General features: G+C 40.0%; 1 protein-coding gene across 1 annotated transcript in view; it reads right to left on the reverse strand.

Annotated features, from left to right (window-relative positions):
• Positions 1 to 14,477: 14,477 nt before the first annotated feature.
• The window catches only part of LOC104288122, a 113,010-nt gene continuing 112,051 nt past the window's right edge, over positions 14,478 to 15,436 (reverse strand). The window contains exons 3-4 of the mRNA XM_009886881.1: positions 15,257 to 15,429; positions 14,478 to 14,594 (exon numbers count right to left, since the gene is read on the reverse strand). Coding sequence (XP_009885183.1) covers positions 14,478 to 14,594; positions 15,257 to 15,429 — 290 coding nt within the window. The remainder of the gene's footprint in view (positions 14,595 to 15,256; positions 15,430 to 15,436) is intronic.

The raw sequence follows: 15,436 nt of genomic DNA on the forward strand, positions 1-15,436 counted from the left end.
AGAAGTTACCTGATGGTGCATACATATAGGGGGGTTCTGTACAATAAATCTCGCTGTTGTTGTTGGTCTCATGTAAGTTTATCAGCATTTAAAAAGACGTAAGCCACAATCCTTTTCTTTATGGAAAGGTCATTTCTTTCTGGCAGGTGATGTTTTAGACACTAGCAGTATCTTGGGGAAGCCTGGGACATTTAACAAATTATTTCTAGACACTACAGAGAAATCAAGCATTTGCGCAACACTACATGAAAAGGCATCTAATTTAGGTACTCGTGAATTTTATAAGCATCACCAAAGGACGGAGTATTCTGCTCTTTTGGATGCTCTTTGAATGGATGGGTAGTAACTGCTGGATGGTTTACTGGGAATTCTTTCCCTTTTCCTTGGCAGCAGTCCAGAACATCTTTTTGGGGTTTTTTTGGCAAACATTTGAGCACGTATTTCAATTCTCTTCCGCTTATAATAGTTATTATAGCAACACAGCAATGTAAAACCACTGCCTGCTTAGAAAATGAGGTATGGGAATGATTGCAGTCCTTTGGACGTTTATACAAGACCACTTGAACTAGGCAGAGAAATGAAGAATTAGACAATATTTATTCAGATATTGCAGCACTATGTAAGTAATCATTCTGTGCAAAGAATGAAGTTTTAGGAAAGTTAGTTTTTATAGCTAAGCACTATAGAATAGGGAGAAATGTAATGGGAAAGTTTTACGAATGATTTTAACGTCTTCATTTGCTGCATATTCATTCCCAACTAACAAATACTATTTTTCAGTGTAACGGAGAGCAGCTCTAAGGATTCACACACTTCTATAAATTCTTGTTACCTGTACACCCACCTCACACATACATTAAAAAGGAAGAAAATCAATAACAAGGAAAAGATGCATCAAATAGAGCTAAATAAAATGGTGGCACAAAAAGCTGACATGATTTTTCACACAATTTTGGGTTTTTTTAGCACTTTTATAAAAGTTTTACAGTCCATTTGAAATTCAAAAGAATTTCTTAGTTAGCTGGGCTTTGAATATCTCCAATTCCTATTTTATATCTTCCCTGGCAAACCAAAACGTACAGCACTTTTTTTTTTTTTTTGCTAGGACTTCTCTATTTTTTTTTTTTTTAAAAAAAAAGCTTGTATTTCAAGAAGTGCAACTATCTTCTCCAAGGTCTGAAAACCCTCAATAAGGAAAACCTGAACTTTCCAAAGTCGTTTAACTACTTCTGTTCTGGATGTCTACTTTATGTGATGTTAGCAGTGTTATCCTTGCTAGCTTAAAGCCACGTTTGCATTATGGCATGACAATACCACAGAGCTTTGGCTCTTTTTTGGGCTCTGAATGCTTTCTACATTTATTGTCCTTTTAAGACAAAAAGGAGCTAAATGTGACAGAAGAACCCGCAGAAGATTATGGTGGAGAGGGAGGGAGCAGTGAATTTTTTATATGCTGCAAGAGTAACAGAGACGTTATGAGGCCAGATGGTGCATTGCCTCCTAAAGTACTTTTGCATTTTACAAGAAGACTGGAAAAATTTAAAGTATCAGCAATTGTCAAATAGGTAGCTAATCATCAGCACCAAATAGAATAAGTGTTGAAGTTTTATAGGATACATATTGGTAGAAGTGGAGAAACTGTAGTTTTCCAGATTAGCTAGTGAGATGACACAAAGGAAAATGTTTGGGGTTAAGGGTAGGAAATAACATAGCTTTTTAAATACACAGGCTGATTTTTTTCTAATTTTTTTTTTTTAGTTTAATGACTTCTAATTTTGGGGAGTATGACTTCCCAAACCCTGCATTGGTCTGGTGTTCACAAAGTGGGCTAGCAGACTTTTCTCTGAAATATGGTCCTGTGTGAATCGTTTGTGATGGGCAATGCAGAACCAAACACCTTGGATCACAAATGTTGCAGAAAATACTAGAGAATACTACAGAATAAGGAAAGCCATGCTGCTGTTTTATTTTTAAGGTCCTCCTATAATTATAGATGGCTTAATTCTGTAACAGCTAACGCAGCAAGTAAACTGTAGATAGAAATCCTGATTTCTGTTTCTTTAGGAAAATAACAAATATTCTTTGGCACGCAACTACCACAACCTGTTCTCCCATTTTTGTGAGTGGTCAGTGTGTGTTTTGGTGTTAAAACCACATGCCTGGTCTCTGCCGTCCCCGGCAGTGGCAGGGAGTTATTTGCACCTGGGCTGTTCGACTCGGTATCCCTGCCACCCCCCAAAACCAGACCCATCCACGCTGACCCTGGACCTGCTGGCTGCACCCATACAAACTCACGGATGGTTATTCACACGTAGACTGAGGCAGTAAGGAGAAATACCTAGGGAAAATTAAGTCCCAATTTTTCTCTGTTTTTTTTTTTTTTTTCACCGGGCAGGTGGACAAACACCCTTTGGTGGGCTTAAATCTTAAATGTGATTTGTGGCAGAGATAAGACATTTTAACCTTGACTTAGTACGTTTCATCCAGTGGCGGCCTCCATTTTTTCGTCTTTAGTGAGATGGTTTGAACTCTTGTTTTTCTTTCTCTTTTGTCAATAGACTTACCTTGAATTGTCTTCTATTTCTGTTTGGTCACTAATTTTTCAAAGGTCATTGATTTCTAAGGGAGACCAAAGGTTTCATTTAGTAATCTTAACTGAAAATTGCTAAGGGGGTTTAAGAAATGAATGTCTTCGTTCCCTGATGACATGTTGTATTTTCCCTCTCCTATAATTTCAGAAAACTTTTTAGAGCATGTATCTGACAGTGATGCCATTTTCAAAAGCAGAACCTGGCGTTATTTTCTCTCGTGCATGACCTGATTTAGTGGGTGTTCACATTGCTACTGGAGGGGTATCTAAATTTAGCTGGAGAAAGAAGCAGTATGTGGTCACCTCCCACCCAGGGGAGCTTTTGTGCAGAATGCGAGAGACCCTAGTTCAGTTTCAGGTGATCTCCAGTGGCATCCCAAGAGTGTGCTTTAATCCACATAGTTTCAGGTACACCGATGAGGGTGTGCTCTCAGTACCACCCACCGGAGCTATTCCACTTTTCAAGGATTATTTGCATATCTGTTGCATAGGAGGGGCGGTTGGGGCATTTTACTAGGAGAGAAGAAACCTGAGTTTGTGTTCTAACATATAAAAAGTATTAATTATATACAACTGCATTTAAACACTCACTGGAGCAAGTACTGAAAATCAGGTCTACTCACATAAAATTAGGTTGACTATCAATTTATGGGCTTTCTATAATGAAACAGAAATGGAACCACTTAAAACCTTAGGACACGGCCCCTACCTTGGGCATGGTTCCTCCCCTGAGACAACAAGTGGGGTTCCTATTTCCCCAGAGGAACGGCAGGGTCTGGATCCTATCCTTGTACTTGGTACTGTACCAGTGCTGATGCTCTACTTGGCTTTCTGGGGTTTGCGCATCCCATTCTTAGGGTTGCCTACATGGCAAACCTCAGGAAAGTTAACTGGAATTAACTTCTTAAAAAAATAAATATCTAAAGTGCTATTGGTTAAGTTTTTGCTAGTCTGCTTAGAATTAGGGTATCTGGAAAATTGTTTTATGTAAATTGATTTCAGAGGTGAATTTAAGTTGAACTGGTATAGGGCTGCTTTAACTTGAAAGCAGTGTCAAACCGAGAATTAAATAAAGTTTAAGTAATTTTGAAGTCACACCTTCAGCTAGTTAACTGTCCTGTAGATAAGCTGTTATGTGCACTTAAACGGCACATAACTAGTTAAATGGCGCAGTATCTAAATCCTTCTGCAGAATACCTCCCCCTTTGTGGTGCCAATTCAGAATATGAAAAGGAAGACCTTATTTAGGGGTTTGCCAGCCTTCCCCCTGCCCTCTCCTCCCCTCAAGCTTCATAAAGCTAGCACTAAAATACTCCCAACTGGGCTATAAAAGAGGCAGTTATAGCTCCTGACAGTGGGTTGAGATAATAGTGAGTTAACAACTTAACTGCCGCTGTTTGGCTGAAAACAATTTTCTGCAATATTGGATTCAGGGGACGGCAGCACATCTGGAAAAAACCAAACAGGAATGAAAAGTGTCAGCGTTGGGGCGGGGGGAGCTGATGGACAGCCTGCGCGGTTTCGCAGCACAGCGATGTGCATGTTTCCGGAAAAGTTTCCAATTAGCTGTCCCTAAATGTGAAGCGGCACTGCTTCAGGCTGCCAGAAAAAAACAACTCCAGCGGACAAGGTCTTGAAGAGATAGATGGCTCTTCTTTAGAGAGGCACATCTTCTTTAGCTTTCACTTTCAATTACCAAAACGGCTCATGAACACATGCGAAAAGAATTGCTCATTCATATTAATGACCCATATATATATATGTTTACTTCCCCCCCAACACCCCCAGCCCATTCTGCCACTGTTTCTGGCAACAGGTAATAGCTTTGGTTAACTGCAAAGCCTCATTTAGTCAAATATCTGTGCTGACTGATGCAGCAGGCTCGTAGCTACCGGGTTTTTCCTTCCTCAAGGATGAGATCTTTCTTCTTGTCTTTACAAAACTACATTTAGTCCAGAATTACGGAGCACTTTTTTTTTTCTCCTATATTTAGTCTAAAGAGCCCTCAAGCAATTCTGAATTCTAATGGTGCAATCAAAATTTTAGCAAAAAGAAACAAAACCTCAGAAAATCTTTCCTCTCAGCTCTCCCCTTCCACCACCTGTCTTAATTTTCGCACTGACCATTTTTTCACCAGCAAGGTACATTTCCACAATTTGTTGCTGGCTCTGGCTCGGTTAGGTTCTCAGCAACGCTATTATACCCTGACATTTTTCAAAGAGCTGCATGCTCTACGTAGCTAATGGAAAAGGTGGCACAACCACAGAAAAGAACTTAATATTATTCATGGAATACTGAAAGAGAAAATGGAACAGTGGATCACATTAATTCCGGCAAATACTATTATTTTAAACTCATTTAAATGCAAGTCAAACTCACTGGGCATTTCGTCCTAGAGAGCAACTAACATTTATCTTCTTGCTGTAATGAGAGCAAACAAAAGCTGGTGGGGGAGTTGGTCAGAGGTTGGCATTGACAGTTTGCAGGAACAGACCATTACAGCTGCCTCTGATAGAACTCATAGATATAGCGGAGGAGAGGCAATTCTACCTTTATGTTTTATTTAATTGGAACAATGATTAATTGCATGCGTTCTCATTCGTACAGAGGGTCTTACAGTCGCTGCCTTTTCATCTGGGTCTGCCATAAACCGGTCAAGGCTATTCCAAAGTCTGTGTTTCCAACACCTTATACCCTAAACCTACAGCACTCCTCCCATTTGTATACCCACGTCTTTTTGTGATAACTGAAGATGTAATTACAATACCTGTAACAATAAATCAACGTGTTACTGCGTTCCTCGGATACCCATTCAAAATTCCGGTTAAATAATCCAGAGACTCAACCTGTTTTGCCCCACTCCACATATTCACACATGAAAATAATGCTTACACATAATTCTCATGGCTTTTTAATGTACTGCACTGAGGTGAGAACAGGCAGGAGTATTTTTGTAACAGTGGACAGCTGGATTGTCTTCCAGCTCTGCTATGACTTAGTGGGTGTATCAATGGACCTTTCTGTAACTTTATTTTCTTGTTCATGAAATTGAGAACGATCAAATTCTTTTACACGGAGGCAGTAAAGTTAGTGATTTCATTCCTTCCTTCTTTTTTTTTTTTTTTCCCCCCCATTAACAATTCCATTTAATTTTCTGAATAATACCCACCAATAACACTACACTGAGATTCCAGAAATCAGCCAAGGTAATGAAATGCAATGTTTACATCACCTTTATCTTTAAGGAATAAAAATAATTTTCATGTGTTAGCCTCTGCAATACTGTCCAAGCTCTCATACACTGCTTATGTTCAACAAGAACGGCTGCTAATTTGGTTGTCATGACAACCACATCTCTACTTTCATATTTTCTTCCTCAAGCCCAATTTGTTTAGAAAGCTTTAAATTGTTTTGTGTTCCAGTGTTAACCTCAAACAGAAATAAAAATCTCAGGCCAGCAAAAAAACACAAAAAGGAAAAGAGTAGCTGACAACTTACATGAGAAAAGATTTTGAATTTTTACTCTTCTATTTAATTAGTAATAAATAGATTTTAATGTAATTTTCGTAAGTAACTCATACTCTAATTATTGTATAGGGCAACATATCACTTCAAACAGTCACCAACAATTTAATTTAAAGTAAGAAAAGACTTAGCCCAGGTTTCTCATATTCTAATACGCAATCTATTACATAAGAGTTGCCCACAATGTGTGGTTCATCAAATCCAGTATCCTATCTCCAGTGTGGGTTAATACCAGATGCTTCAAGGCACAACTGAACAAAACGTGGAATTTCTGTTCTTTAGGAAAAAAAAATCTAATTCCTATCGCTTTCTGAAAATTTGATCTGAAAAGAATACGTTGTGAAATTAATTACTGAACAGAAAGTGCAGAAACATTTGATTTGAAAATAATATATGTGATATTTTTCATCAAATCAAAATATTTACCCAAGTTAGTGTAACCGAATACAAGTACTTCATTCCCTGCTCCCATTCCACACTAAATTTCATTCCTGCACGATAGTATATTGCTTAGTGAAGGAGCAGTTCAAAGTTGATGCTCCACTTTCCTCCCTTTGAAAACAGGCAAACCAACTAGCACACAAACCAACCCTCTTCAGCTCCCAACCCACCGCAGAAGTCACAGCTGGGAGGTGTGAACAGTGAATTCTTGTCATGGGGACTGGTAATATTTTTCAGATGTGAATGATTTTAAGAGTATAGCTTTTTCCTCCCATTCTTTTCTAAACTAAAGATTGCTAATAGTTTACTCCCTCTTCGTGCTGAAACCTTTCCGTATCTGAAACTATGATGTTTTTCTCATGTCCTTCAGTGATTGGGGTAGACATTCAAGGAATGGCATACCACTTGTAGGTATACAATGGCACTGTGTTATCTGTAATTACCGTTTCCACCCCTTTCTGTGGAAGAGGTTAACATCCTCTTTGCCTTTTTGAGTGCTGCCGTACCCTGACCAGATCTTTTCATTCTGCAGCCTGCAATGGCATCTTCTGCTAGAGTGATCACGATTCATTCAGGATACATCACCTCCATGAGAGTTTAAATTGCCCCAAATATCACCTTGCAGCTGTCAACACTGCATTTTATCTATCACGTTGATTAGAATTAACTACCTCTGCACACCTCTCAGATATATAATATAAACAGGTGGAGGAAACACGGGAAGCGTTGCTTTGCCATCCTATTTGAGTCAAACATTCACCATTTATTATTTCTAAAAATTTCTAACCTCTGATACACCTCCTCGTCCTCTTTCCATTGAAATACTTCATTTGATAGCTTCAGGGCACTTTGTAGAGATTTAATGAATGTTCAGCTGTGTTTATGAAACAAGACAAAGTAATGTTCCAGAGTAAGACAGGAAGATCCCCAAACTGGAAACATTCCAAATATTAAAACATAAGGACATCTAAATCATGTCTGCTTAGATTTGAGAAACTGATATCTAACATAATTAAAATGCTGAAGTGTGAACCTCTCTGGAAACAAAGTGAAACTATTTTGAGTTTGAGCCAAAATAGAATTGGTGAAGGGGAAAATTACAACAAGAAAATTGGAAAAAAATCAGAGACCATTAAAGTTTCCCTCAAAATTGGTATCTAGCAAGCAAAAAATACTATCATTCACACAGATGTGTTATTTCCCAGATATCAGTCAACCACCTTGTTTCCTTCCTACAATTTTAATGACAGAGAAGTACCACTTACATATTGCTTTTTGCCAATAACGTCAAGCATTTTATATTTCTGCCTCTTGCTTTTTCAATTGATTTATCTTCTACCAAGTCACGGTGCCCTAAAGGGAAACCAAAAGGTTATTTTTAAAATAAATACTTCATTAGGTACTCATTCTATTATATAGCTGAGTGTGATTGTGATGGAACATAATTTATGGTTTGAACAACTTAATTCTACAACTCCTGGTTTTTAATGAATCTGATCTGATCCCACTTATTACCATTAAATATGAGCTCGTTCTTACATAAAGCAACACCTCCGTCTGTGGAATCGCTCAGGGCTATGTATTTCCATGTTAATATCTGTGGTGGAAATGCATCTAGAGAAGCCATTCCTGGATGAGTTTCTGGTTCCTTTGAGGTCAACAAACACTTGGCATTTAACAGGGTCATAAAATCAGCTAAACTATGCCCCAGCGTGTGCTGGGGGATGACAGGACAGGGCTCGTCAGGGTGTATAGCTGTGCTGGTCCCATTTACGCAAAGTAAATCGGAGGCTCAGCCGCTCAGCACTTCTTCAAATCATACATTAGTATGTCAAATTGGACATTTTTTGGAAGTTATTTTATGTACAGCATTGCTCCCTGAGACCAGCATAAGGTTTCCCATCAGAGACTGCTTAGTCTGCACCAGTGTTCTGCAGCCATGTATAGGTTTTCCACTCTGCAGACCTAAGCATGGAAGAAAAGGATGATCCGAGGGCTGGAGCACCTCTCCTCTGAGGAGAGGCTGAGAGAGTTGGGGCTGTTCAGCCTGGAGAAGAGAAGGCTCTTATTGTGAGATCTTATCGTGGCCTTCCAGAACCTAAAGGGGGCTACAGGAGACTTGGGGAAGGATTTTTTACAAGGGCACGTGGCAACAGGCAAGGGGTAATGGCTTCAAACTGGAAGAGGGCAGGTTTAGGTTAGATATTTGGAAGAAATTTTTCACTTTGAGTGTGGTGAGGCACTGGCTGAGGTTTCCCAGAGAAGCTGTGGCTGCCCCATCCCTGGAGGTGTTCAAGGCCAGGCTGGACGTGGCCTTGGGCAACCTGGTCCAGTGGGAGGTGTCCCTGCCCATGACAGGGGGGTGGAACTAGATGATCTTTAAGGTCCCTTCCAACCTAAACCATTCTATGATTCTATGAAATTAGTTGAGAGATGCTACAAACAGTGGTTAATAGGCGCATTTCAAAAATCTACCTGACTTTCTCTGGCTTACCTATTTAGCAGTCAATAAGCAAATAAAAGAGTTGGAAGACTTAAATAGGAAACCACAGAATGGGTAAACTGGAAAAGAGTGAGAGCAACATAATTTTGGGAGTAGCAGTAAAATAAATAAATATTAGGGAAAAAAAAACAAAACAAAACACTAAAAAAACAAACTCAAACAGCAAACAATGGTTGAAAAGGGAAGGTGCTCTAGGCTCTGACATATGCTCCCAGAATCAAGCTTGGCTATAAGCAGTGAGCTCCTCATAACAGCAGAGAAACAAATACAATCTGGACCTGTGCTGCTGTGAAATTAAACGCTACCAAACATCCGATGTTAATGATAGGAGCCACATCTCTCTCAATGACAACCAATATTTTCAGCCTTAGCAACCAAATGAAGAATTTTAGACTTTGCTTTATTGAACAGTGATGAGATTATAGATAACCTAGTAGTAAAAAATGCCTTTGGGTAGAATGCAGACTGTCCCAGTTTGCATTAACAGAAAGATAGATCAAAACAGATCTGTTAATGTGTTTCTATTACAGGAGGGAAAGTTTTGAAAACCTAAGGGAACCAATTATTTAAGTGAGACAGAGAATTTATGGACTTGATAATTGATGGGGCTTGAAAATTACTGAAAACTGCCCAAGCAAGTCATGTAGAGAAATAGTCCAATTCTAAAGGGACTAATTACGGCCTCGGCAGCACGTAAGAATAACACAAATTTTGCAATGAATGGAGTATATGGCTACTCATTTTGAAACTTACAGCATGCAGGTATTTTATTAAAAATACAAGATAATAACTGGAGAGCTGCACAGATCAAAATCAGCAAGTGTACTTAACCTGTACTCAAGAAATCTTGAAAGAACTAAGCAGGCTAGATTAAAATGGCTACAAAATTGTACTAAACTTTCTTTTTGAAGGAAAGATTAATAAATAATTGGACACCATGAACACGGGTTTATCAAATGATAGTTTATGACTAACATGACACATTTTGTCAGCTGACTTATCCAAAGCAGGGCTGATGTGGTTTAGTTTTTGTATGACTCTTACTGGCACACAAGGAGCGGCAGCACGCAGCAGGAAGACAACCACTGGCACAATGGGGGTTCAGATCATCCCCCAGAGTATGCCTTACAGTTGCAGTCATAGAAATTAAGCAAAACAGCAGGAGATGAAAGGTTATGGGTATCGTGGTTCACATCAGTAATTTTTATAAGTTGGTGGCAGGGTTGGAAACAGGGTCATAATTTGAAAAGTTCTTCTAACTAGTAGCCCCCAGGACCTTTCTGCTCCTAAATGGCTATTACCCATCAGTGTAACGACACCACAGAAAAAAAGATGATTACAGTTGTAGAATACATCATGAGAGGAGAAAAGCTCTAGCATTTAATCTAAAAATAACTGTTTTAACTACCCATGCTCAAAAGCACATTTAAATAGAAAAAGTACAGAGAAGGGGATGATATTCAGAAAGGAGACCTTATTTTGAGCAGACTAGAGGAACTGGTTTGCCTAGCCTACAAGATAAACCTTCAGAGACGATGCTTACTCTTTTTAAATACATCAAGGACCTGGGCATGATAGGGAAAATTAACCAAAAAAACCTAAACCAAGTTATTTAGGTTAAAAACACACACAGTGAGTTAGGTACAAACAAATACACAGTGCAAGTTACATTTGCAGCCCATAAGAGAAATATGATTCTATAACAGGCTTCCATTCCAACTTGCTTTCTGCAACAGACATTTGACTTGCTCATCTGTAACAGGAGGCAAATGAAACTTTGCCACCTAACAGCTTCTGTTTTGATTTCTGCATTAAAAAAGGAGGATTTTTTTTTTTTTATAGTACCTAAGTTCTTCTTGGAAATCCCAACAGCTAGACCAAGAAATTGTCATCTTTTCTAAATTCCGTAGCTGTCTTAGCACTCCCACATCACCTACAGTGCACAGTTCATTTGCTCTGTGACACACAAGGAGACACACCAATTCTCTGTCGAGAGGCATTACTCTGCAGACAGAAAATACACACGTAACAGTAAAAACCAAATTCTACTTTATAATTATACCTCCGTGTCCTGTTTTGAGGTAAAACAGAACCAATTTTGGTCAGTAACTTCGCTTCTTAGCTGGGCCTCTCTAACAACTGAAATTAACAACACTCTGAGAGAGTGAACATTGTCTGCACAAGATGCTAAGACCTGTGTTTACAGCTGATGCCCAGGCATGGTGTGCAGAGAGGACCTTGCTTATACGCATTGCTGTAACACCCAAGGCCAACCAACTTTGGTATTTGCCCCGTTGGAGGGTCAGAAGCGGAAAAGTATAGTGGAGTCCCACCTGTGGAGGGAAGAGGACAGGACAGGTGACCCCAAACTGACCAATGAGGGTATTCCATCCCATCTGCCTCATGCTCAGTATAAAGGCTGAGGGATCAAAGGGTCAGGGCTCTTCCTTCCATGGCCGAGGTTTGAGGAGGACTCTGTTCGTCTGCCTGCGATCCCGATCCTGAATGCAGATCCGGAATCCAGTTCCCGTCCGTCACTGAGTCAGCCTGGGACTGCCCCAGTGCCAGCCGGTGTCGTGATTGTCATCTCGGGAGCTTGATAAGGTTTTGTATAGATTTCATTATTTCTTTTTTTTATTATTAATATTTTATTAAAGTAGTTTAGCTCCTTCTAAACTTGTCTCTTTTTTCTCCTCTGCCCCTCTCTTTGAAGAGGGGTAGAGGAGAGCATCTGTCAGTCCCATCTGGGGTCCCCCAGGTCCCCAGTAACCGATTTGGCCTAAACCACGACACTTCATCATAGCCATAAGGCATTCTTACTATCTGAACCTATTATAGTTTGAGATCTTTCCTCCGAATCTTCCTTATCACTTTTCTGTAGCCTTCGCTGTCCTTTCATCAAAATCACCATGCTTCATTAAGCCGCCTTTTAGCTCTGTTGAAGAAGCTGTAGCAACGGACACTATTATTGCTTTGTTCAAACACCAGTTTCTCTTCCAACACTAGTCATCAGCATTTTAAAGCCACAGCTAAAAAAATAATTGTGGCACCCAAAAGCTGTTCTGTTACAAACACTATTTTATTGCTCTTAGATACACTTCTACGGATGGCATTTGATGACAAACCAGTGTTCATAAAGATCTGAACTACACCAACAGAACCTGAAACAACTATTCAGTTCATGGGCTGATGTTGTGAGCCACATTAAATGCACTATGCTACAGCAAAAGGGCGTGTTTCAGGGGAAAAAAAGCAAACCAGAAAACCTCACTGAAGGAAAGCAACTCAATACTTACCACTTAACAGCATTATTGGCATGAGTGAAGTAACCATTACAGAGTTACACCAGCACTTGTCATACCCTGTGTCTTTAACTGAGGCAGGCACAATAGAAGTGGATGTGAAAAGGACTTTCTACACATGCTGTCAACAGGGCCACCAATTTAAACATCTGACTGCCATATTCAAATTGGTAGAAGTACCCTGACAGCACTCTGCACAGCTGCTAGATTACCTTCAATTACATAGGCACCCATGTCAGCACAACCCTGACTACAGCTACAAACTGAAAGCTATCAATTGTTTCCAAACAGCCACAAATTTGTAGCAGTATCAGTTTTGATAAGCTACAGAATATTAATCTTCTGGTAAGAGTTATAGTTATTGCTGCTGTACTCATTTTCCAGGCTATCACACCATCTGAGCCTAAAGCCTTATGAAACTTGCAGGGCAATGCACATGTTCCTGCTCAGAGCAACAGTAACGCAGCACACTACGGAGACATTTAACAGCAGCTCTCCAGAACAGCTCAGTGTGGAAGCAAAGCCAAACAGAATGTTCCATATTAATCAACCCACAACACTGAAGATAAGAATTCTGCAGCACAGATTATGGTGACAGTCTACCCACTGTGAGGCTCACTGGTTAACAGGTCATTATTCTGAGTAGTCTGAAGAGTGTTTGAGAACACCTCATAGCTTAGGAAACCTATTTAAACATCTATCCAGCTAAAAAAAAAATAAAGCCCAACTTCAGTTTCGAAACCCAATTTTCCCCACCCTCTATTTTTATATATAAAGACAATTAGTGTTTAATTAAATGTCAATATTGTGCAATTTGAAGGGGTTCCCAGTATACACCAGCTGTCAAAAGCACTTCAGGAGTTTCACAAAATACACCCCAAGACCTTCAGATTTAAGATTTTATTTAGACACATCCAGCATGGTACACGATTGTAGCTATCCTTTTCCCACTGAAAGATGCCGTGTAGAAGACTTCAACTCTGCAAGAAAAGAAAAAAAGAATTAAATTGAAGAACTCCGTTACCTTTGAATCTAGAAAAGCTATAAAGATAGGCTTTAACTACAGTTTTGATGGGCTTTGCTTCATCCACCACATGCTGTTGTAGCAGAAGACCTAACTTACATGAAATCATATAGTTCTAAATACTCAAGTTCAATTCAAGTCTCCCCATATCCCTGTAGTTTTTTTTCCTCCTTATTCTAGGGAGCCAAAACCATCACACTGGCAAAGGAACTACACAGATTACTTCAATTTGTTCCAATTACGAGATTCCAGTGACGACTGTTATCTCCTTCCAAGAACTACTTGTATCACCCCAGCTCCTCAAAAAGATTCATTGCTTCTCAGATTACAGAATTAACAATACCAGGTATTTCCAAAATGGAATCAGATTAAGATAAATTGAAGTGGCCTTTCAAGTGGAAATGGCGTGCTTGCACAGTCTGAACTGTCTGAGGCTTGCTTTGTCTGTCAAGGTTCATCAGCAAGCATCAATTAAAATCAATTCTGCTGCAACCTTACTTTAAGCGCACATTATCCTGTAAATGGTTAGGAACATTGCATGTAGACAGTGTGATTGTTTTAACAGGGCTGAACTGAAGTTCAAGAAATTTGTCTTCCACAGAGTCTTAACTGGCACATCAGAAAGCGTTTACAGTATCACAGTTTCTCATACTGTTTTGTTCACATCACACATGCCAGTTATTCCTACATATTACATGAAGCATAGCTTTATGTCTCCTCAAAGGTGGCAGACATAGTTTTGGTTATAATTATTATCCAAATTAAGTCAGTAGCACTGCTCTGTCAGTTAACCCAGCCGTAGACTAACAAGAAGCTGCAGTCAGAGAGGTGTGGCCTTTGGGGAGTCAAAGTTCACAAGTCAATGTGAGTGCAGCAGCCCTCTGAAGCAAACTTAAAACTATTAATTATTTGAGTTTATATGCAACTGCAGACCACAACTCTAAGCACCCAGACTGCGAAAGGCTGAAAACTGTAATAATGGTTTTAGATGAGGCTAGACTCTTTAAAGCTCAGTTTTGAATGCAGATTCCACTATGCTACGAAATCTAACCGAATCAGTTACCCAGTTAGTACAATTACAGTCCATCCTCTTCATTTCTTCAGAAGCTGGTGTCTGACTATAAAGAAAGGGGCAACAAATCCACTTCCAAAGAATCCACACATTAGTACAAGTAATCGCCATTTGTTGTCCACAGAAAATGGAAGGTTCTGGAACAAAAAAAAAGAAATTTAATTTTGCATTCAATACAGTACTTCCCCATTGACTTGAAAACGGTGAGAAGCTCAGCGCACTAACAGGTGGAGTCAAAGTGACAAAACAAGTATTCAGTCTCAAACCAATTCCCCTTCCTCTCAAGGAAAGAAACACAGTAGTTTGAATAATAGCTTAGATGTGACCTCTGGAGGTCATTTTGTCCATTCTTCCCCTCTCCACCCAAGTCAAGGCAGGGCGAGTTTGCTGAAGGCCTTATTCAATCAAGCCTAGATGTCCTTTCTGAAGACACAGATGCCACAGCATCTCTAGGCAACCTGTTCTGATATTTAATTACCTTCATTGTAAAGATTTTTCTCATGTTCATGAAGTAAGTGTAAAATTAGTTTATAGATGTAGAACTTAGGAGAACATATTAAGCACAAGGTACATCAGAAAGCGTTTACAGTATCATTGTTGCCCCTCATACTGCAATGCTCATCATCTGTACCACCGAAGCAGAAGGTTGCAGGCAAGGACACTGAAGTCATTTGCACCACAATTCGCTGTGCTGTGGCCTTAACAGCGGTATCACCAGACCCCAAAACCCACCCAAAACCAGCTTACAACAGGGCAGTCATCACTCTGCTCCTCACGACTCATCGAGTGAGGAGCTCACCTTGAGCAGGCCCGAGGCGGGACAGGCCTGCGCCTCATCCGGGCGCCCACGGCGAGCCAGAGCAGACCCGCACTGCGGCTCCAACGATGCCCTTACGGCCCCTCTCTCCAGCAACCTCCCGATTTCCCCCCCCAACCCCTCACCCAGCAGCGGCGGCGGGGCTCGCCCCCGGCCTAGGCC

The sequence above is a fragment of the Charadrius vociferus genome, unplaced genomic scaffold (assembly GCF_000708025.1).
Source record: "Charadrius vociferus isolate BGI_N301 unplaced genomic scaffold, ASM70802v2 scaffold244, whole genome shotgun sequence".
NCBI classification, from domain to species: domain Eukaryota; kingdom Metazoa; phylum Chordata; class Aves; order Charadriiformes; family Charadriidae; genus Charadrius; species Charadrius vociferus.